Here is a 22,283-nt window from a genome sequence, read left to right on the forward strand (position 1 = left end):
GGCTGGGCACACAGGTGGGGCCCCGAATGCTGGGGCAGGGGCACAAGGGCAGGGCATCCTCCCATCCCCGCCCCTTAGAAAGAAGAGCTGCTGGGGCCGAGGGCTTTCCTGTTCCACAGCACCGACTTGGGGCCAACAGGGACCACGGCCCCTCCTTCCCTCCTCCCTGAACTCAGGCTGCCCTCAGGGCAACCCCTCCCCCTTCACACACACCCACCCCCCGCCCCCCGCAGTGGGCATCTTCATCCTCTGAGCCTCCTCCAGGGCCCCCAGGTCCTCTGGGATCTGGGGGCCTCCGCAGTCCTGGCCCAGCCAGACCTCCTCAGCCTGGTCCCCGATGCCCCCTGCCGGGCTGCGGGGTGCCTGGCTGGGGGGCAGGAAGCAAGGAGCCATGTCCTCACTCCTCAGGCACCGCAGAGGGCGTCCTTCCCTCCTCCACCTGGGCCTCAGGGTCTCCATCTCTCCACTGGGGACGGAGACCCCACCCGGCCCGCTGGAGTGGCTGTGCAGCCAGCAGGGCTCACAGGAGGTCAGCTCTGGTCTGGCTTCCTAAGAGCTCCCGTGGTCTCTGGTTGAACATTTGACTCCTTCCCTGGTCAACAGCATGTCTGTGTCCCGTGGGAGCAGGGAAAGGAGGAGGCGTGGCCATGGCAGTGAGGACAGGAAAGGGGAGGAGAAGCCAAGGCCGCTGCCCAGGCCCTGGGGAACCCGCCCTCCAGTGGCTGGGGCCGCGGCGGGCCAGCCCCGGCCGGGCGTCCCTGAGGGACGTGAGGTCCGCTGGCCGTGTGTTGCTTGTGTGTTGCTCAGGGTGACAGTGGAGGCTCCTTGCCCCCACCCCTCCCTGACAGCCCGGGGTCACACAGTTCAGGGGCAGCTCTCTTGCCTGCCTCTTCTGTTCCTTCCAGAACTTTCCAGGAGGCAGCAAACTGTCTCCCTTCCATCTTCTTCATAATGGGTGGAAAGGACTGCGGCAATTTAAAACTTCTCTCAGCTTGTCACGCCCTGTCGTGTCCAAGCAAGAGTCCCCCCCCGAAATGGGCGCTGGTGGGTGGCTCCAATCAGCTGTCAGCTCAGCCGGGCCCCGGAAAGGCTGAGCCCCCAAAGAACACATGGGTCCTGACTTAGATGCCGGCCGCTCCTCCGTGACGTCAGGCTGGTGCCTGTGTCCCCATGGGCAGAGAGGCGGCCCTGTGGACAAGCCCAGCAGGGGCACAGATGCGACCCAGGTGGAGGAAGTGCTGTGGCGTCCCTGGGGCACCCAGCAAGCTCTTATGAATAAAACCTTCAGAAATTCTGAGTTTTGAAGTTTATCGTTGGTGGTTCTTTTAAAGCCTCAAGCATCATTCTTGCAAAGACTAACATTTTAATTTGCTCAAACTAACGAGGGTCCCGAGGCTCAGCGGGGCAGCCCCGAGGCCCTCTGGAAGGCCACTGCTGATGCTGGAGCCCAGCGCTGGGCCTGGGATGACCTCGGAAAGACGCAGGCCGGGCATGGGTGTGGGCTCTGTTTTGGGGACACTCTGGAAGTTCGTGAGACACCCCGATGATAGATTTTACTAGTCTCGGGGACAGGCCCTGCACTCCCCGTCTGTCCATGCTGGGCTCGCAGAGCTGGCCCCCTACTGAAGGAAGGCCTGGAGGAAGTTGTTGTAGGAGATTTTTGAAGACAGCGTCTTGTCATAATACTCCAGGATGTGGAAGAACTCCTCCTCAGAGAGGTTGACGCTGTACTGCCTCAGGACCTGCAGAAGAGATGGGGATCCCCCGCTGGTCTCGGAGCCACTCAAGGAGGCATGCACCCACCTCTCCTCCCGCCCCGAGCCTGGACCGCCCACCTCCAGAGTTGCCCCCAGCAGCTCTCTCTCCTGCTTCCCTTCTCCCCACCCCTCATCTTTGCCCACCCCCCGTCCCCCTCCAACAGGGCAGCTCCGTCCAGCAACACGGGTGCGGGACACGAAGACCCCTGGACTTCCCTTCAGATGGGAGCTGCTGGGGTTCCTTACCCCTAGCTGGCCCTCCCACAAACGCCTCCCCGAAGGGTAGTGAGGCTGGTCAACGTGGAGGATGAGGAGGATGGACGGAGAGGAGGGGACTGGAGGGGAGACCTGGCCACAGGGCCTTAGCTAGGGGGGCCTCGGGGTGCGGCCCACCCGGGGAGGAGGGCAGGCCCGCAGGTGCAGGGTGCAGGGAGTCGTTATGACCCAACAGCAATACAGCCCATGGCAGAGCCTGCTACTGCTAACCAATACCGATTGCCCTTTCCCCTTCTGTTATCAGAACCCTGGTTTTCAGGCTGCTGGGATCCACCTAAAAAAGGCGACATTTCTTAGCTTCTCTTATAGCTAGGTATGTTCTGGCCAGTTAAAACTAACTGAGAATGTTATGCGGGACTTCTGAGAAGTCTCTAAAGAAGAAGGGCACGCCCTCTTTCTCTCTCTTCTGCTGCCTGGAATGTGAAAGTGATGCTGGGGCTTTAGCAGCCATCTTGGACCATGAGGCGACCTTGAGGCAGGAAGTCAGGTGTTGAGGAGAGCAGAAAAAAATACAGATGTCCCCGATGACTGTCCAGCCACCACACCAGCTCTGGACTTCCTACCTCTGAGATTCTTTTATGTGAGAGAGAAATAAACTTCTACCATGTTTAAGGTGATGTTATTTTTTTTTTCACCTCTGTTATGTGCAACTGAGACAAATTTTAATAGATACCCTATTAGATAAAGATTAGGTTATACATTCCCCATCTATGTTTTGTGTTATAATTTGTTTCTCAGAGGGGGCTAGAAAGTGGGGCTAGAAGAGCCTGACGTTCCTCTGGGGCCGGCAGGACAGGCCCGGGACCATGGGGCTGAGGTCAGCTGGCCTGGCTATGGGGCTGATGGGCTGAGAGCAGAAAAGGCGACTGAGCCTGGGTGTCCAGAGGGTCCCAGCACCCATCTGGTCTCGGGCTCTGGCTCTGCTGAGGGCAACGTCTCCGTTTCTATTGCCCTCTCCCTGCTGTCACCCACCCCGAATTCCTGGGAAGTTACCTGAAGACGAGGAGACTAACAGAAGCTCACCCGCTTCCTTCCCTTCTCTGCCTGAGAATTTTACTTGCCCCCAAAGTAAAGACAAACGCTGTGAGCTGGCTGCCACTGTGGGGCACGGAGGCCCCGGCCCAGCGACAGGCCTGGCCGCCGCCCACCATGCGCGGCACTGGGGCTCTAGGGGGCCCCTCGCCCTCCAGTGCCTTGCACGAGGCCCTTGAGAATGCAGCCCCGCCAGGCCCTCCAACTGCGGTTCATCTTCCTGCATTATTATTTAAGAAAAGCTTTTTTACTTAAAAAACTTTTTTCTAGCTGTTGAGCACAGATAAGTCTAAGGAATACATTTTTTGTAAGTGCATTTTGAGGCCATAACCCCTTGTCTCTGTGATGTCTTGACTGAGTTTTCTTCCTGGCTGTAATATTTGATTTTTAATCTAATGTTCTAGACCTCAATGATTTTCTGAACCTCAGTGGCCGGGGTGGGGATGCAGAGAGAAGAGGAGAGGGGGGTCAAGAAACTGCCAACCCGAGGAGTTCTACGTTATTCTGAACGTGGGAGTTTTAAGTCACCCTCGAGGGCGGCTGCTTCTTTCCTCTGGGAGAAGCGCTCCCAAGGTTCTGCAGGGTAAACTCAAGCGAAGAGGTTCTGCTCCAGAGGGGCGGCTGCGGCGGGTGAGGCGCTCCCTCCAGACCACCTTCCTCCGTGGATGCTGGACTTGCGCGGGGCAGGAAAGGCACCAGGGTTCAGGCTCTGTCGGGAGAGCTGCTTACCAAACCGTGTGGTGTGCGGTGGGCAGCCCCTCCACGTGAGGGCAGCTGAGGGAGAGGGGAGGGCCGACCCTGGGGCTCCTGCGAGGCAGGGCTGGGGTCTGTGGGCCCTGAATCGCACACCTGGGACCCCGCCTCGGCCCCCCGATGCTGTCATTCTGCTCTGTGACCCTGCCGGCTCCCCCCATAAAGACCTGGGACGGGGGCTGGGGAGGAGGCCTGGCCTGGCGCGGGGTGGAGTGCAGCCAGGGCTCCGCGGAGACGCAGCAGCTGTCGTGCTGCCCCAAGGGCAGCGGCACTCAGGTGTTGGCACCGGGACGTCCCTGCAGGGTTCTAGAAACCTTCAGGGAGGAGAGCCTGGGGTCTGCAGCACAGGGACACGTGCACTCGGCCCTTGACAACCTGGGGGAACCGGGGAAGTGAGGTCTGGGACAGCTGCCCACACCCGGGCCTTCCGCTGCGGCTTGGCGGATCCTTTCTGGAGGTTTTCTGGCCACGGGCCTTTGGCAACTGCTTCCTGGTCAGAGGTCACAGCCGCACAAGAGCCGTGCTCACCTTCCTGAAATCAGCCACGCTTAAAAGCCCCGTCCTTCCCTCGTCGTAGGCCTTGAGTGTGCGCAGCATCGGCCTCCAGCAGTGCACAATTTGGGGTTGAATCCGCAGCAGAGCGGAGTAAAAGGAAGAAGTCTCAGCACCGCCTTCTTTCTGGGAAAAGAACCAAAAACCAAGAGGAGGTAAGAAAGGAGCTTTCGGATGGGAAGGATGGAGCAGACAGGCCATGGCCCGAAGGGAGGGAGGAGGGCTGCCAGCTCCTGTCGTCTTGGCCCCCTGCTCACTCCCCACCCCACGCTCCCAGCTAGGATGGAGTCAGCAAGCGCGCATTGCAAGTCTATGTGTGGGCTGATCACAAACAGTATCGCCTGTGCACCTCTTTCCCCTCCTCCCCCACCCTGGGAGGAAGGTAGGTCTCCACATCCCCATTTCCTGGATTGGGAAATGGAGGCTCAGGGAATCTCCGCTTGACACCAACACCTGCCAGGCTGCCTCCCAGGGAGCCCCTCCCCATGTACTTGAGGGGAGAGACAGGCAGATAACCGGCCAATTTCAAAACAGTCTGAGGGAAAAAAAGAGATTCAGCTGGGGTCTTCTAGTGCGTTCTTATAATGAACAGAGTTTTTTAAAAAAATCACAAGGTTGTAATTATATCTAGTAATTAGACAGTACACTACACTATTATTTCATTTAGATGCTATTTATTAGATTGGAAACAAGATATTTTAGCACGTTTTAGCCCCAAAGCACATCTGAATATCACAGAGGTGGACTTTAGGCAGTCATGTGTAACACATTTGGGGGAAGTTTAGTTTTTTTTTTTTTTTTGCCGCATACAGGCCTCTCACTGTTGTGGCCTCTCCCGTTGCAGAGCACAGGCTCCGGACACGCAGGCTCAGCGGCCATGGCTCACCGGCCCAGCCGCTCCACGGCATGTGGGATTCTCCCGGACTGGGGCACGAACCTGTGTCCCCTGCATCGGCAGGCAGACTCTCAACCACTGCGCCACCAGGGAAGCCCTGGGAAAGTTTGATTTTTAACATGGCACTACATGAAACAAATTAGCACAAAGTTAAATTGCTTTCAATTTTTGTATCATTTAGCACCTATGATAGAAACCAGATACCCTATAGCTTCGTTAGCTGCCAATTTATCCAATCAGCTGGTCGGCATGCACGGAAGAGAAGGGATCGTATGCGCACTTGCCCTTCCCACACCCAAGCTTGGCCTGAGAAAGGGTTTCCCATCCCAGCCCTGTACACCAACCCATCCAGAAGTCCTCTAGAAGAGCCCCCAAAAGCAAAGCCCCAGCTCACTTCCACAGAGGGTGTCTCTGCTGTCAAAGTTGTAGAAAGCCCCCAAAGCACTAGAAAAGGCAATGGCCCTTTCAGCTCCTCTGCCGGCAGACAGTTGGCATGGTGGGGCCTGGACAGCCTGCAGAGGGGACGGGGACTGGCACGGGGACCAGGCAGGGGCAGGGGCAGGGGCAGGCCACACTCTCTCCTGGGAAAGGCTCCGGGGAGTCTCACCACCTTGTCAGTCATGCCCAGGATGCAAGACAGGACTAGCCTAAGCCACAGAGCGGAGGCTGTGGTCTCGGCTGGGTGAAAGACCGGAGCTGGGGGGCGAGGCAGCGGCACACGGAGGCGAGCTGGGACATCTGCCCAGGGCCTCAGCACGCCTCCCCTCATTTACAGAAGGGGGAGCTGAGGCCAGAAGAGGTGGAGGAGGGCCAGAGCTGGGGGGGCCTTGAAGGCTGTGCGGTCTCCATGGTTCTCCAGCTATGTTCCTGTGTCCCCTGACGACCCACCAAGAACAGTGTTTTCTCCATTCACAGAAAAGCTGAGCTAGAGGAAGAATTGTCTTAAGGTTAAGTTTTACTTCCTTAACTTGGCCTAAGCCTTTGCTTGGCTAAACTAGAAACTATGCTAAGATGGGGCCCGATTTAGCACAGAATGACAAATTCGGCTGCATGGAAAGTTCTGCTATGGAATCCACTGTTTGCTGGGCTAAGCCGCCAGCAGTCTTAAGCCGCCACCTATGCTGTCGGGTCTGCCCCACACCTCTGGTCCCCGCAGCTGAGTCCTACGGCAGCTGGTATCAGCTGTGTTTGCTCCCAGGTCGACAAGGCCGGTTGTACTTGTTTAATTCAATGTAACTGAATTCAGCGTTATAGATGATGGAATATGAGTGTGAAAGAGGCTTGTTCTACTTCATGCTGTGGAGAGACTCGAGAAAGGTGAGTCCGTGAACAGCGTGGTTGAAGTGGGTGTGGGTGAGAATCATAAAATGACAAACGATTAAGAAAAAAGGTAAAAATCTAGGGCACAGGCCTTCCAGTTGCCATTTAAGCATCTTTAGGGTCTCATTCCTCTTCAAGGAAACAAGAAAAGAACTGTAGACAATGCATCACGGGTGTAGTTTACGCAAGAAAGAGAAAGGGTCTCCGACTGGCCGCCCATACCAGGAGCAAGGCCAGCCCGTCTCAGACAGTTGAGGAGTGAACCGGCGGTTAAGTGTAAGTTACAGGCGCTTCCCTTTGCTGTGGTCCCACCCCACTTGCCTCTCCAGTGAACTGACCGAGACCCCCCGCTCCTGGTGGTCGTGTAAGCCGCTGACACTCTCCCCGACGCTCGCCGCACAGAGGTGCCCACGGGCATGTGCCGCCCAGCCAGTTTGAGAACCTGGGATCCAGGCTGCTGGTTCCCAGTCTGGGGTCTCCAGGCCCTTATGGGGCCACCGTTTGTATGAAGTGAGACAATGGGATTTAGGCGGAACTGAGAAAAATGAAAGAAGCCCGTTCAGCCCCAGCCCCACGCCTTTCCTCTGGACGATTCACGCACCATTTTATTCGCGTTCTGGAGTTTCATTCTCTGCATCAGCGAGGCTTCCTTTGCGTTTAACAGGAGGACGTAGCTCTGAATGAAGTGACAATAAGCAAACCTCCCGTTGTTCTTTAAGTCGTACTTGACGATGAGCTGCCGGCACTCATCTCTGTTTACGTCCAGGTTGAATTTCTCCACGAGAGCTAAAGGCAAACATGTCAGTTCAGTTGGTGGCGGTCGGTTCACTCATTCGTTTGATCACGCCTTCATTCACTCACTCATCACTGGCTGAGACGCCCTGTGCTTGCTTCACGGGCTCATGGTTGGTGGCTGGACAGATATGGAAACACACAGGCACGCGACGAGGTAAGTGCGGCAAGGAGGGAGGGGACCCGCGTCCTGCTGGGCCCCCTCGGTCCAGGCTTTGCCTGCCGGCCTGGCTTTGCACGGTCACCGTCACTGTGGTCACAGCAGTACGGACACGACACCGTGGGGCTTACGAACGCAGGCGGGGAGAAGGCAGAGGGATGGTCCCAGCAGACGGGAGTCGGGGCAGAGCCGGGCAGGAGGGGAGAAGGGAAGGTTGCACGTGCTGGGGTTGAGTCCGGCAGGGGCCCGACTGGGGGTCAGGGATTCAGACTTGGCCCCCGAGCAAGCATTTTCCAACTGTGCTTCCGAGATATGCTCTCAAGGGTCTTCCAGACTACACCAATTTATGTATTTTGAGTTTTCACCTTAATGATCTAAAATGTGTATTCTGGAACACATGGACCTCCCGGAAGAGACAACCGCCACGCGATTTGAGGGTTTGTGTCTGGCTTTCTGACTAGGGTCACGTCGATGCCACACTGGGGAGTCCTCCTGGCTGCCCTGAGGTGGCAATGTCAGGATGTCAACACCCCCTTACTTTGCACTAATACACGTGCTCAGTCTTTTACTAGGTATACAGCCGAAGCTTCTTTTGGAGTCACAACGCGTAATTGGAAGAGAGGTAGGATAAGGATTTCAGTTTAAGGTGAATGAGCTGAGACTTCCACTGGACATCACGAAGGCAACAAAGTTTCTGGGAGTGGAACACTGTGCTACGTTAACTGTAGAGGTTAGTGAGGAAAACCAGTGGATGTGGAGTTTATAGACATGATGTCTTCAAACCAGCGCAGCCCAGAAGACGCTGCTGCGCTTGTGCAAACAGGTTTCTTTGCCTTTGCACAGAGGAAAGCAGTAGGAGGACACGGTGCACCCAGGACATGGGCGGGGGGACCCAAGGGAATGGCCACTAGATGCCTTGGAGGTTCCAACTTGCAGAAGGCCATCCAGCACGTACAGAAAATACAGAACGACTTCTGAAAATTAATCAGTGTTTTGTTTTCAGAGCACTGAACTTTGGATGCACTGTCAGAGCCGTGGATGGGGCGCTTCCGGAGTTCACGGTTAAAAAGGAAACAGTGACGATGGTGATGGTGATGAAGAACCGCAAGTTAGGGCTCCTCATGCTCAAAAGCAAAAGAATTAACTAAGAAACAAGTGGGACGCCGACGTGCATTAAAACCCACACTGGTGATTTCGTTTCAGCGAGACATGTCACATCAAATCCATGTCACATCGTTTAATTATAACTGATTTCAAACTTTTATATTTAACTCATAAGTGTTTGTTTTGGGGGGGCGGGGTAGGAGCTGTTCACTTAAAGAGTTTACACCATAAAAGTAGTTTATGTTGATATAGAAGGTTCTCAGGAAAAACGCTTTCCTTTAAAAGGGGTCCATATATTAAAGACGGCGGGAGTGGGGGATGGGCTGAGGGGGCTTTTAAGCAGAGGAGTGACCTGGTCAGGTTTTCCTGTAATGTGAAAGGTTGTGTAAACAGTATGCAACAATTAGTGGGAGTGTACGTCTAACTGGTCTTATTTGAAGACTACCCAAGTGCTACACGGCGAAAATCGAATCAACAGGGCAGAGCTGGGTCCCCAGCGGTCCCCTGCGCCCCGCCCATGTCCCACCTCCCTCAGCTCTCCAAGTCTGTCACCATTTACAACCTGCCCAGAGACCACAACCCAGCCCGTGGTTTCGCGTGCTGACCTGATCAGGAAGGTGTGGACCTGCCTAGTAGGGGCTGAGGCGTTAGGAGTCCTTGTCCCCCATACTGGGGGTTTATCGAGGTGCTCCCCGCCGGGCCCCTGTTGTGTCACTCCCCTGCCGCCGCCATGAGGAGTGGACTTGTGCTGGGAGGTGACCCTGTATCCCCAGGGGGAAAGGGAACAGGACGCACCCTGGAACTCGGTGGCGGGGATCTCGCCCTGCTTGTTGGCGTCCCTCTCCTGGCACTCTCGCAGGAACTCGCGCCAGCAGCCCTGGATCTTCTTCCGCAGCTTATTCTCAATGGGCTCGCAGTTCTGCAGGGGCGGGGTCGTGCTCGCGGGGGTCTAGCAAGATAGAAAACAGTCTTGTAACCTGAGATTCCACATGGAAGTAATAAGAGAAACTCACAGATAGGACTCAGGCGCACAATTTCACAGGCAGCATTTTTTCAGAAATAAAATGAAAAACAAAACAAAAACGGTAATGTTACCATTTTAACAGAAACAGGTTTGGAAACAAATATATAGCCGGCCCTTTCTGGCTTCTGGAGGCCTCCACATTCCTTGACCCGTGGCCCCGTCCCTCACCTTCAAAGCTGCAACGCCGGGTGGGTCTCCCCCAGACTGCATCTCTCCGGTGTGACCCTACTGCCTCTGTGTCCCCAGTGACCGGCCGGTGTGATTACCTCGGGCCCCCGGACACTCCGGGACAATCGTGTCTTGCAGTCAGCCGATGAGCAACTTTAACTCCTGCAACCTTGATTGCCCCTCGCCATGTAAGGTACACATGACAGGTTCCGGGGACTGAGGCGTGGACGCCTTCGGGATGCTTCGTTCTGCTCCACACACCATCTTTAACTCACTAAATACTTTCCTTACATGTTCACTGCTCTTGCCCGTCGCCCCCAAGGCCGTAAACGTCACAAGGGCAGGGGCCTGTGTTCATTCTCCGTACGCAGTAGGCGTCGGTAAACACGTGTTGACTGAAGGCCCAAGGAATGAATGAGCGCTCACCGTGCACGAGGCTCGGCGGTGGGTGTGCTCCTGTACCCGCTGGCATCCCCTCAACAGCCCTCCCCCGGAGACACCGTCAAGCTTCTTGCAGAGGAAGGGGAGCCTCGGCGAGGCTGAGCGCCTCTCCCAATCCCAGGCCAGGGCGCCTCGGCCCAGGTCCAGGGCCGTGCGGTCAGACAGGCCTGGGTTTGAAATCAGCTCTCTCTGTGTCTAACAAGCGACCTGAACTCACGAGGACCCTTCTTAGGGCCTCGTATCTTCAACCGTAAAACGGGTGTGACAACACTTACCTTGCGGGTCCTGTGGCCCACGGCGGGGCTGTCCACCCTGGGGCATCTGCGTTCGTCCGAGATGATGCCCTCCGTGTGGCTGACATGCCGCCCCTGCCCCCAAGGTCCCTTCCTGCTCTGAATCCTCTTTACTCTTCCCTCCCACACCCCCGTGCCCACAGCTACCTCCCCTCCCAGGCAGGTGACTGAGAGGACCCACCAGTGGCTCTCCTCTGAGCCCCCCACCCCAGGCTCACCCTGGCCACCTTCTCGGTCACCCACACCCTGTGGGGACACTAGGACCCCAGCCCCGGCGGGACGTGAACCCAGTTAGATGCTGCGAGACAGGAACTTACGCAGGGGTGACTCCGCGGTTTGGACCCTGCTTTCAGGTCTCGAGTGGGCGATGACCCTGCAGACCTGCTTCTCTCTGAGACCTCGGGGACGCTGCACCCTCTCTGCGCCTTGGCCGAGTCGCCCGGGGCCGGCGGTGGGGCCGCCTTCTCCGAGCTGAAGCTGCTCAGGAAGTCCAGGTATTGCAGCCTTCCCTTGGTGTCGACGGGCATCTCGTCCCAGAGCCTGTCAAACTGGCAAAGAAGCAGAGGTCACCTCCCAGGGTTAGTGGCAAACCCTCAGAAGTGGGGAAGAAGCCAGCAAAGAGGCACTCTCCTCCGCAGGGTCCAGGGCCCACGTCAAATGAAAAATTGAAAAAAGAAAAACACCCATCCGGCTGCGGCTTCCTGGGAAAGCAGACGCGGGAGGATTATCCATGGCTTCTGCAGGACAGTTTTTAATTGAATTGGGCCCTTAGCGAGCACTTTAAGGCCATTAAGTCTTGTGAGTAGTCACAGAGACTGAGCTGCAGGACAGAAGAATGTTTTAGGAGAAAATGCAAATCAAGCCACAGCCCACCTCGCTCCCGCTCCCGGGAGCCCAGCCAGGCTCCTTCCTGCTCCTCGAAGGCCCCCTGAGCCCTGCAAACAACGCACAGGTGCTGCAGCCCTCAGCCACCGCAATTTTTCTCACCCTCAGGGCAAACAATGTCTTCTCACAAGATGAAAAGGGAGGCATCTGGAGAACAGCAGAAGTTTATGGTTTTGTGTCGGTGCCGTCTGATGTCACGGGCTGGGTCAGGGCCACACGCGGCCCGGCAGGGATGTTGCAAAATGATTCAATGCCAAGTGAGCCGCCCTTGATGACTCGGGGGCTGTTCAGGGGGCCGAGAAGATGGTAATTTGCTTCTAATTTGCTTTTTCACAGCCCCCGAGGCCCAGTGCAGCTGCCTCTCCACCCCTGAGTCCATGGGAGGGATGTTCCTACCCTGTGCCTGAACTTGGTCAGAAACCGGCTTGGCTTGTGGGCTCCACTGGGGTTTTCCAGATGCATATTAAAAGGGACCATGTCCGGCTCTACTTGAAATTCTGGAAATGAAGTACTGAGGGGTGAGGAAGAGAGGGAGAATATTCCAGGCCCTGAGAAGGGAAAACGGCTTAGTTTGGGACAACATTCTTGATGTGTTTTAGCTTTTTATTTCGAAATCATTATAGATTTGCAGGAAGTTGCAAGAATGGTACAGAGAGGTCCTCAGGGACCCTCCACCCAACTTCCCTCCAAGGTTACATCTTACGTAACAACTTCATGTGTGTGTGTATAGTTCAGTGTCATTTATCACACCTGTAGTTTTATGTTGCTTTAATTTTGATCAATGAGGGAAAACTACTCGGGGGAGTGGAAGTGAGGGTCCCTGAGAAAGTGCCCACATGGGCTCAGACAGGCCACAGCATCATCACCAAGGGCAGTAACCCCCGCACCGGTCTCCTCCAGGGAAGGTTTCCAGAACCACCGGGCAGACCGGAGCCTCTTCTCTCCCTTCCGGCATCCTGATGAAACCACCCATGAGGTGACACCTGGCCTGGCTGAGAGACTCCCCGAAGGATCCTCTGAGATTCATCTTTAGATGCCAACCATCTTGCAAAGGTGCTAGCACACAGTAGGTGCTCAATACCTGTTTTTTTTTTTAACGGCTGAAGATCCGTATCACATGATAAGACTGATCAGACAATGGGAAGACCCTCTAGAAATGAAGAGGGATTGGAGGCAAGGGCTAAACCGTGTCCCCATCACGACTCTCAGGAAGGGCTTAAGGAACAAAGATGTGGCTTAAAGGAGGGTGGGCTGCCGGTGGGCTCTCATGCTCTCGCATCTTAGCAAGACTTGGGAGGCAAGTGGGAGGAAGGTCATGTGATTAAGGACAGATACAAAGGATGGGCATGAATGCTTCAGGAGGCAGTGAAGAGCTGAAGCATGGAAATGAGGACGCCTGCAGAACGGCCAAGGACAACAAAAGGGGCTCGTTCTCAGGCAGGTGAGGCAGGCGCCCACCACCTTCCTAATGAAAGCCTGTGAGGCAAGCGAGGTCAAGGTAGGACCGCGCAAACCCTATTCTTATCCTATTTTAACTAAAGGGGCTTCAACGGGCAGAATACACATTGCTAGGACGGGCCTGGGAGGGTGGGGAAGTGGAGGCCCACGTGTGGCTCTTCAGCCCTGATGGGTTACAGCCCAGGACACTGATGCAGCCTGGAGATGCAGTCCAGGATGGCGGCTGGTGTGGGCTGTGGGGACAGGAGGGGCATCAGAAGACTGGAAATGGGTACCACAGAAGTAGACTCTGGAAACTTATGGGCCTGTGAGCTGGACGTGAGACCCGGGTAAAATTCCTGTGGTTTGTGAAGGAACTGAAAGGCAAGCTCATTGCATGTCAGCAAGTTTCCAGGTCACGGGGCAGAATGCACGCCTGCTGAAAGGTCCCCTGGAAACGCAGAGTAGCAGACAACTACCTTCTAACTACTTAAAAATTCACCACTTCGGGTTCCGCTTCTGCTTGTGATGTGGAAAGCGGCAGGCGAACGCCACTCCCATTCTAACAAGAAAAAGCCAAATACCTACAAACTCAGAACTTTTCCTGAGCCCATGAGACAGTTGAGGTTGCAGGAGCCAAGAGGACTGAACTCCACGGAGCCCCGAGGCTCCAAGGAGAGCCCGACGCGCCAGCTCTCATGCCTGGTGGGGCTCAGGAGGAAGTGCGAGGGTGGGAAGAAATCAGCCGAGATGTTAGCAAATTCCTAAAGGCCAAGCTGGGCTGGCGCTCAGGCTAGAAGAGCTGGGAGTCACGGGCACAGGGAACGCTCACACTCACAAGCTCTCCTCTGCAGCCTTTGCCACTGCTCCCAAGAGGCCACGTGAAGCCACTGGTGGGGGATGGACGTGAAACACCGCCCGCTTCTCCAGACCCTCCTCTACTGGGAAGCAAAGCCATGGGCGGAGCCATAGCAAACCCACTCAAGCCCGGGGGCCCTGGGCAATCTTCTGCTGGAGGGATCTGACGCTGGGGAAGAGTAGCAACAACAAAATTCAAATGTAGCTCAATTACCCACCAGACTGATTCAACAACGCTCCCACACTCATAGCCTGACAGAGAAGAGGTGCACCAATTTCCAGGCATAAATATCATTGATACCACCATCTCTACTATTCTTCTTCACACTATGTCTGGCATTCCATGTTTTAAAAATCTTGAGACATACAAACAAAAAACCCCCGACCCATTGCCAAGAGATACAGCCATCAACAGGCAAGAGTCAGAGATGACCCCACTGTGGGGATTGTCAGACAGGAACATTAAAACAACTATGGCTAATACGTTAATGGATCTAGTAGAAAAGGTACCCAACATGCATGAACAGATGGGGAGTTTCAGCAGAGAGGAGCAAACTATTTTTTTAAAATGCATTGTCCCTCTAAAGAAGATATACAGATTGCCAACAAACACATGAAAGAATGCTCAACATCACTAATCATTAGAGAAATGTAGAACAAAACTACAGTGAGGTACCACCTCACACCAGTCAGAAATGCCATCATCAAAAAAGTCTACAAACAATAAATGCTGGAGAGGGTGTGGAGAAAAGGGAACCTCTTGCACTGTTGGTGGGAATGTAAATTGATACAGCCACTATGGAGAACAGCTTGGAGGTGCCTTAAAAAACTAAAAATAGAGCTACCATATGATCCAGCAATCCCACTACTGGGCATATACCCTGAGAAAACCATAATTCAAAAAGAGTCACGGACCACAGTGTTCATTGCAGCTCTATTTACAGTAGCCAGGACACGGAAGCAACCTAAGCGTCCATCGACAGATGAATGGATAAAGAAGATGTGGCACATATATACAATGGAATATTATTCCGCCATAAAAAGAAACGAAATTGAGTTATTTGTAGTGAGGTGGATGGATCTAGAGTCTGTCATACAGAGCGAAGTAAGTCAGAAAGAGAAAAACAAATACCGTATACTAACACATATATATGGAATCTAAAAAAAAAAAAAAAAAAAAAAGGTTCTCAGGAGCCTAGGGGCAGGAAAGGAATAAAGACATAGACGTAGAGAATGGACTTGAGGACACAGAGAGGGGGAAGGGTAAGCTGGGACGAAGTGAGAGAGTGGCATGGACTTATATACATTACCAAATGTAAAATAGCTAGCTAGTGGGAAGCAGCCGCATAGCACAGGGAGATCAGCTCGGTGCTTTGTGACCACCTAGAGGGGTGGGATAGGGAGGGTGGGAGGGAGAAAGAAGAGGGAGGAGATACGGGGATATATGTATAGCCGATTCACTTTGTTATACAGCAGAAACTAACACACCATTGTAAAGCAATTATACTCCAATAAAGATGTAAAAAATAAATAAATAAAATGCATTGTCCTTATTCAAACACAACAGGGAAATTGGATTAAACAGAAATGGAAAAGAAGCCCATGGCATTCGAGGCATGGTATGATGCAGGTGGGGGGCGGTACTCTCTCAGGAACAGGGACAAGAGGCCCCCATGTGAGATGGGCAGTTAGAACCAAGCCATCACCCACTACCTGACGTAGAAACTGGAACTGGCCTGTGCTCCTAGTGTCCACAGTCACTGAGGACAAAAGCCTAGAGGCCAAGGCAGGAGGAGTCCAGTCCCTAGGACCAGGCCAAGACAACTGTAGGACCACCCGGCGGTGGCAACCACGCCGAGGAGACCCACCTGGGCGAGCTGCGTGTGGAGCATTTGGGACTTATCCGAACAGCCCGGCTGGCTCCTCTCTCCTCACTCACTCCTACCTCACCCCTTGTCTCAGAGCAGCGTTCTGGCAAAAAGGAAGTGGCATGAGCAGCCCAGCCCCTGCCTTTCTTCCCACTGGGATCTGGGCCCTGCAGAAAGCATGTGATAATTAGCAGATGTCGCATCAACACCGAGAGATGCTGGAAGGCAATTGAGAAACCGCTTGAAAGGGTCAGGGAGAGAAAACTTGGACCTAGAATTCTATCCCCAGACAAACTATCTTTTGAGGACGAGGGTGAAATAGGGAAGCTCTCGGGCTTCCTCTCCCCTGAAAGAGCAAGTAAAGATGTACTTGAGCAAAAAAGAAAGTGAACAGGAAGGAGAGCAGGACAGAAGATGTGACTGAGGACAATGGACCAGTGAGGTGCCCCACGCCCGCCCTCCCCTCCCCCCTGCCCCCCACAGCACCCCATCCACGGCTCCTTTGGCTTCCCCATCCTCTACTCCCCTTCTCACTCTTCCACCCACATCCATTAGCAAATTCTGCTGCTTCCAACTCTGAAACGCATTCATGACCCAACCTCCGCTGTTCCCAGCCATCCACCTGACCCAGGTCTTTAATCAGATGTTACCTTCTCAGGGGCCTCCCCTGACCGCCCTACTCACAATACACCCTCCCAATTCCCTAGCACTACCCTCTTCCCTGCTTTTTTTTTTTTTTTTTTTTTGCCTCTAGAGCATTTGTCACCATCCAACATACACATATTTTGTTCACTGTCTGCCAGCCCCTCAGGGAACACAGACCCCACGGGCAGGGTGTGTCTCTGGTGTCCACTGGCTGGCTGGCAGCATCACCATCTAAGCAGCGTGCCCGCTGCGCCTACTTCGAGGATGCTGCCTCTGCCTGCATTGCTCTCTCCGGTCTCCTCTCAGAGGCAACGCCCACATTCCAGCATTGTGTCCTCAGGGAAACAGCCCTGACCCCTCGGTCCAGGTCAGCCCCCAGCTCTGCTCTCCCAGCACGCTGCATGTCCCTTTGCTGCAGAGGGCGGTGTGGAGTTACAGAAATAATGTACCACAGGTGTTTAACCTCTTTCTACCCTCCCAGGATGCAGACTCAACAGAGGCAGGGAGCAGGCCCGCCTTGGTTCCCTCGGACCTAACATCACCACTCTGAGCTCAGAGGGCCCCCAATAAGTGAAGGAGTGGATGCATGCTGTCTTTGGGCACTCACTGTGCAGCCAAGACCGGAAGCTCTGTGCCCAAGAACATGCAAGGGTGTCCCAAGGGCTCAGCCAGATGATGGAGAGCTCAAGGTGGGGGAGCGGGGAGGGCAAAGCGGGGCGTGGCCAGCTCCAGCAGGTAAAGGTGTGGTCAGAAAAGGCTTCACTTGGCTCGAAGTGAGTCTGGAAGAGGGAGTCGGTGTGGCCAGATACAAGAGGGCGGGGGAAGGGGCAGGCAGGGCCTTCACGGGCAAAGATGGGGAAGGCAGAACTGCAGCCTGGGCAGAGCGGAGGGCACCTGGATCTGCCTGGGGAGCACTGTCCCATTTCAGAGGGAAGGACATTGAAGCTCAGAGAGGTTGAATAATTCTCCAAGGTCACAAAGCTGGACGAGTGCAGAAGCAGGGTCGAAACCCAAGTCTGCCTGCATTTTTCTCTCTTCCTGAAGCTGTCTGTTTTAGAAATATCACATCTGGAATGCTCAGAAATGTTTGCTGGTTCCTTCCCCTAATATAGCTGCACATTCAAAGTCCTCATGCGGTCGCTATGGACTGACCTAAATCGCCTCACCAGGACAGGCCCTCCCCATGGGATCTCTATCTTAAGCCAGATCCAGGCGGAGCCAGTTCCACAGGCTTTTATAACACGCTTTATGCAGAGCCATGAAGACCTGTCAGTGTCTGACTGCATCTGCTCTGAAAGTCGCTCTCCTTTTCTGAAAGGTTAATTGTGCCAAAAGGTTTCTAAAGATGTGGCACTTCCCTACTTACGGAGCTCTGTAAGTCAAGAAAGCTGGCCCCTCAGATTCACGATGATTGGATTTTTTAGAGATAAGTCTTTATAATGTAGATAAACGAAGTCATGGAATCTGTACCTGAAAACTGTTTAACGTGGTCGGAACTGTCCCAGTATCTCGGGTGAACTCTTCCCCATGATGGCATGAGGGGTCTAGACATGTCCAGAGTGCAAATTACTTCTGTGTCTTACTGTGCCAGACACTGGGCCATCCAACCAAGAAGGTCGCTGGCTAAGCAACTCATGCAAGAAGAAAGCATGTGGATCTCTGGGGCTTTTGCTTTCTGTTTACTAGCCTGTATCTAGAAGCATCCTTCCCAAATATAGCACAATTTCTGTTAATCATCACCCAACTTAAACCACAGTACTCATGCCAGACTTTGATGTTCTCAATGGTGCAGACTGTCTTTGAGATGTGTCCGTGTATTTTTAGAAAGCAGCATTCAAAAGTAAGCGCTTGATTTTTTTGCAGGGGGTGGGGGGTGGGGGGTGCTGTCCGTGATGGGAATGGTGAAGCTTTCTTAGTGGGCAATTAGAATCAAATTCTCTGTTATGAATGCCGGATATGTCGGCATGTCATTAATTTATACCTATAATTAGAGTAAAATTTTGCTCATTTAGATGGAATGAAAAATCTTTATTACTAAAATCTTTATTACTAAAAATCTTCATTACCAACCTTTATTAGTCGGCCCCATAGAATAATAAATGCAACTGTACTAATTTTAAAGGCTTCTATCCATCTGTAGTGATGGAGAGAAGTATTGATATTTGCAAATAGAGAGCTCACTTGGCTTGGAGGCTCTGAGGGACAGAATTGTTTGGAAATAGGGCATTGTTTTTGCTTGGCAGAAATGATCATAATGCCTAAAAAAGGTGATATTTTAGGAAAGTGAAATCTGATGTTCATATTACTAATATCTTTAACAAATTCATTCTTTAGGGCAGTAAGTTCAGAGGCCTAAGTAGGGATGGAGGGTGGACGTGATGATCACCCCTCCCCGTGAATACTTCCAGTCCTTACCCTAAAACTCTGACAGTGTGAGACTTGAGTTTGGAGTGACCCAACTTTGGAGGGGAAAGAATGACATTTCCACACGGGGAGCTGTAGAAAGCCCCCTGGGCTGGGCCTGAGCAGAGCCAGGAGGAAGAGGGGAGGCGGGGTTGCTTTTGTGAGTATTTTGGAGTTCCTTTCTCATCTGAATTATTCTCTGGGAATGGATGGGGCATCAATTCACCTGAGAACTGAAGAGGGATGGTAGCAGTGCATTTTCTGGGAAGAAGGGAAATCTGCTTCTGGGACTGGATCAGTGGTGCTCTGTTATCGGCTGTTCAGCCCCTGGACTGCTGGGATGGGGGTGGGAACGTGGACACTGTCCACTCACTGGGACACGCTGAGCACCTGCTCTGTGCCAGGCTCCGTTTCAGTGCTGGGGACACAGTGAGGACCAAGCAGCCAGGGCTCCGCTCCCCAGTGCGGACGTTCAGTGAGATTATCGGCTGAGGCCAGTGACCAAGGCAGGCCCCTGGGACGCCGTCCTGCTGGGAGGTGCTCTCGCCCTAGGAAAGCCACGAAGGGCCAAAGAGGCCAGGGCAGCAGGTTGCTAGATCTTTGAGCTAAAAAGAGCCCAGCTCAGTCCTTGGGGAAGAGAGCACAGAGAAACTCTTGTGAGGGATCTGTGATGGGCAAGAGGCCCTCAGAAAGGGTGGCCTGTGTCCAGCCTGTGGACAGTGGAGAGGCCCACTGGGGGTGGGCGTGTCACCAGCATGCTTGGTGGGGGTAGCTCCAGAGCATCCAGAAACGCCGCCAGCAGAACCAGGGAGAGGCCGGGAGCCGCGAGGTGGTGGGAGCATCAGAGCAGCCTACCAGCTCTACATCCGCCCTTAGCCCCGCACTCCCAGCTCAGATGTGGGGAGAAACTGGCCCCCTCTTAGGATCACTTAAGCCCAGGAATGATCTGGGGAAGGAGGAAGAAGAACAGTGGTAGCTGGAGCCGAGTTTAATTTGATTTTAAAAATAAAAGTGATATTATTTGCACCCTGATTGAAATGGTGCGATTCATACCTGTTACATAAACAGAAAGCTCCGTGAGTCTCCAGTAAGATTTAAAACTAAATAACAACAACCCATCCCCCGCCCCCAAAAAACGTTCAAGTATTTAAAAAAACTAGAGAACAGTCTTAAACTCTTTACGCATTGCTTAGGAGGCGAAACGAAATGCGTTTCTTACTTGCTCATCCGTCAGAACTTGGACGTGGCGAGTACAAATGGACCGGAACTCGTCCCTGGAGGCGGTATTGGTCTGCATGGTGTCGAAGTTCTCAAACTCCTGGGCGATCGTGTTGTAGTGGAAGGTCACAGCTTTGTGGAGCCGGGCCAGGACCTCTTGGTTTGCCATTTCCTTGGGAGATATGGGCGGCGGGCCTTTGGGCATCTTCTCAGCCCACTCAGCAGCAGCCTGGGCAAAACAGAATGGAAAATTGATCCATTTAATAAATAAAGAATCACCTTGGCTCCACGTGCCTCAGCCAGGGCAGGTCCCGGGAGGTCCAGCTTGGTGAGGAAGATGAAGAGGCAGGAGACAGTGTGACCCAGAGGCCCGACTGCAGGGGCAGATTCGGCTGAAGAGGAAGCCTGGGCTGACCTGCCACGGAGGAGAAGCAGAGCATGTCGGCCCCCGTGGGGCAGGGCAAGGGGCCGGGCCAGGCCTGGGGAGGGCGCACCTCTTCCCCTCATCCTTTCACTCGTTCAGCCTGTCCTCTGGTTTGTGTAACAAGCACACGGTGAGTGTCTGCTCTGAGCGGTAAGGGAATCAACAGGGATGTGGATCCAGACTGCTTTCATTTTCCGAACCTCAGTTTGATTAATTTACACGGCCAGCAGTTAGAATGTGAAAGGAGGCTTTTGGATGGCTGCTACCGCCTTGTGCTGCAGCGCCGCTGTCGGCTAAGTGTCCCTTTGGGTCTGAAACTTTGAGACCCGCAGGGATTTGATCCTGATGAGCACAGGTTCCTGCAGTTGGAGGCTGTGGGGACAACAGAGCCGCCCGCTGGCCTGGAGCCCGTTCAGCACCCCTCATAGGGAAAGGACAGCCGGGTGTTGGGAGGTGCTTTCAGGGCCTGCCGGGCGCTGTCCAGGGTGCTGAGAATCCCCGAGGAGGGACAGGCCCTGTCTGCACCCCAGGACAGCTTTCTGGGGGGAGGAGTGAGCCACGAGGAAAGAGGAGCAGAGGAAGGATCTCTTTACTGGATGTTTAGGCTGACGTGCCGGCAAAGGGCTCGTGGCCAGGTGAGCTGGAGGGGCCTTCAGCCCACGTTCAGCATCTCAGTGTGCATCGGCTGACGATCCGTGTGGCGGACAGACCACAGGAAGAGCAGGGAAGTTCCTTAGTGACCATCGGCAGCCCTGGAAATGACAAGGGCCTCTGTCTATCCTGGGCACTAAGGAGACTGCAGCTGGAAGGGCGAAGCCGGGGTCGGGGGCGGCTGAGTCCCCAGCCTCCTGCGAGGGCAGTGAACAGGGCCAGGGCTGCAGCCCTGATGTGCCTCTACTTGCTGCAATTAGGAGAAGGCCCCGAAGCTACACCTGTGGTCACTGCATCAGCAGGTCGCCTCCTGGAGTGTGAGGACGGGACGGAGACCCGGGGTGGGAGGGGAGACCGGGCTCCGTGAGAACCCAGGGGTAACGGAGGCATGCATGCTGCCCCCGTACCAGAGTGGATTCTCAGATACACTGGGTTTCTCCACATCAAAACCCTTCATGACTGTTAGCTAGGATAACAGTTCTTTCAAAGCACCAGCACTTTACCAGATGATCAATCTAATCCCCCCAGCCTGTATTAAAACTTGGTCATGATTCATGTTCAGCAATTCCATAGCAATATAGGTATTATATGCTACTATCCTTCAGGATAGAGTATGATGTTACTTTGTGAAATTGTATTAAACACAGGATGCTGCTGGGAATATCCCCCAAAACGTGAACATACACACACTCAGACCACAGCCCACCACATCCTTGACCACCCAAAGGTTAACAGAGGCTTTTAAATATGTCCATTTGGAGCCATCTGTAAAGCGAATGAACGCCTTTCTTTTTTCATTCTAGAAAAAAAGTGGTATTACGGATGCATCTTACACTTGTTCAAACAGTTGAAAATGCACCCCCTGTATCTAGGTAGGAGGGCCTTTCCCTAAACACTGCAAGGGGTGTTGGTGCTCAGAGAGTACAGGGACCTTTTCTGGATGGAGACTCAGGCTCGAAGTCCATCCTTACACTTGTCACGCCTTTGGGGCCTGAGGAGGACGCACCCCAGGTGAACATAACTGGAAGAAGCACAGGTGGTCGTGTCCCGCAGGGGAAGGCGGGTCCCCGGTCTGAGGCCAGACTCTGCCTCTAACCGGCTGTGTGACCCCGCAAGCCACTTAACCATGCTTCCCTCAGTTTCCTTATCTTTCCAGGAGGAATCAAGGCTCCCCTGAGACGGTGTGTGTGACTGCTCTTTGAAAGCGTTAACACACAAAACGAATCGGAAACACTACTATTTTAACAACAGATATGGAAGAATTCTAACAAAGTAGGATGGGCAAACTTAAGTTAATATGCTTTAAACTCTGGAGGAAATTGAATCA

General features: G+C 53.8%; 1 protein-coding gene across 1 annotated transcript in view; it reads right to left on the reverse strand.

Annotated features, from left to right (window-relative positions):
* Window positions 1–673: 673 nt before the first annotated feature.
* EFCAB6 (EF-hand calcium binding domain 6) overlaps window positions 674–22,283 on the reverse strand; it is a 215,550-nt gene continuing 193,940 nt past the window's right edge. The window contains 6 exon segments of the mRNA XM_022596843.2: window positions 674–1,742; window positions 4,347–4,496; window positions 7,187–7,371; window positions 9,437–9,590; window positions 10,885–11,115; window positions 19,883–20,110. Of these exon segments, the coding sequence (XP_022452551.2) occupies window positions 1,620–1,742; window positions 4,347–4,496; window positions 7,187–7,371; window positions 9,437–9,590; window positions 10,885–11,115; window positions 19,883–20,110 (1,071 nt within the window). The 3' untranslated portion in view covers window positions 674–1,619.

Source organism: Delphinapterus leucas, chromosome 11 (assembly GCF_059928025.1).
Source record: "Delphinapterus leucas isolate spDelLeu-1000000601 "Yukka" chromosome 11, BTC_Dleu_Yukka2, whole genome shotgun sequence".
Taxonomy (NCBI): Eukaryota; Metazoa; Chordata; class Mammalia; order Artiodactyla; family Monodontidae; genus Delphinapterus; species Delphinapterus leucas.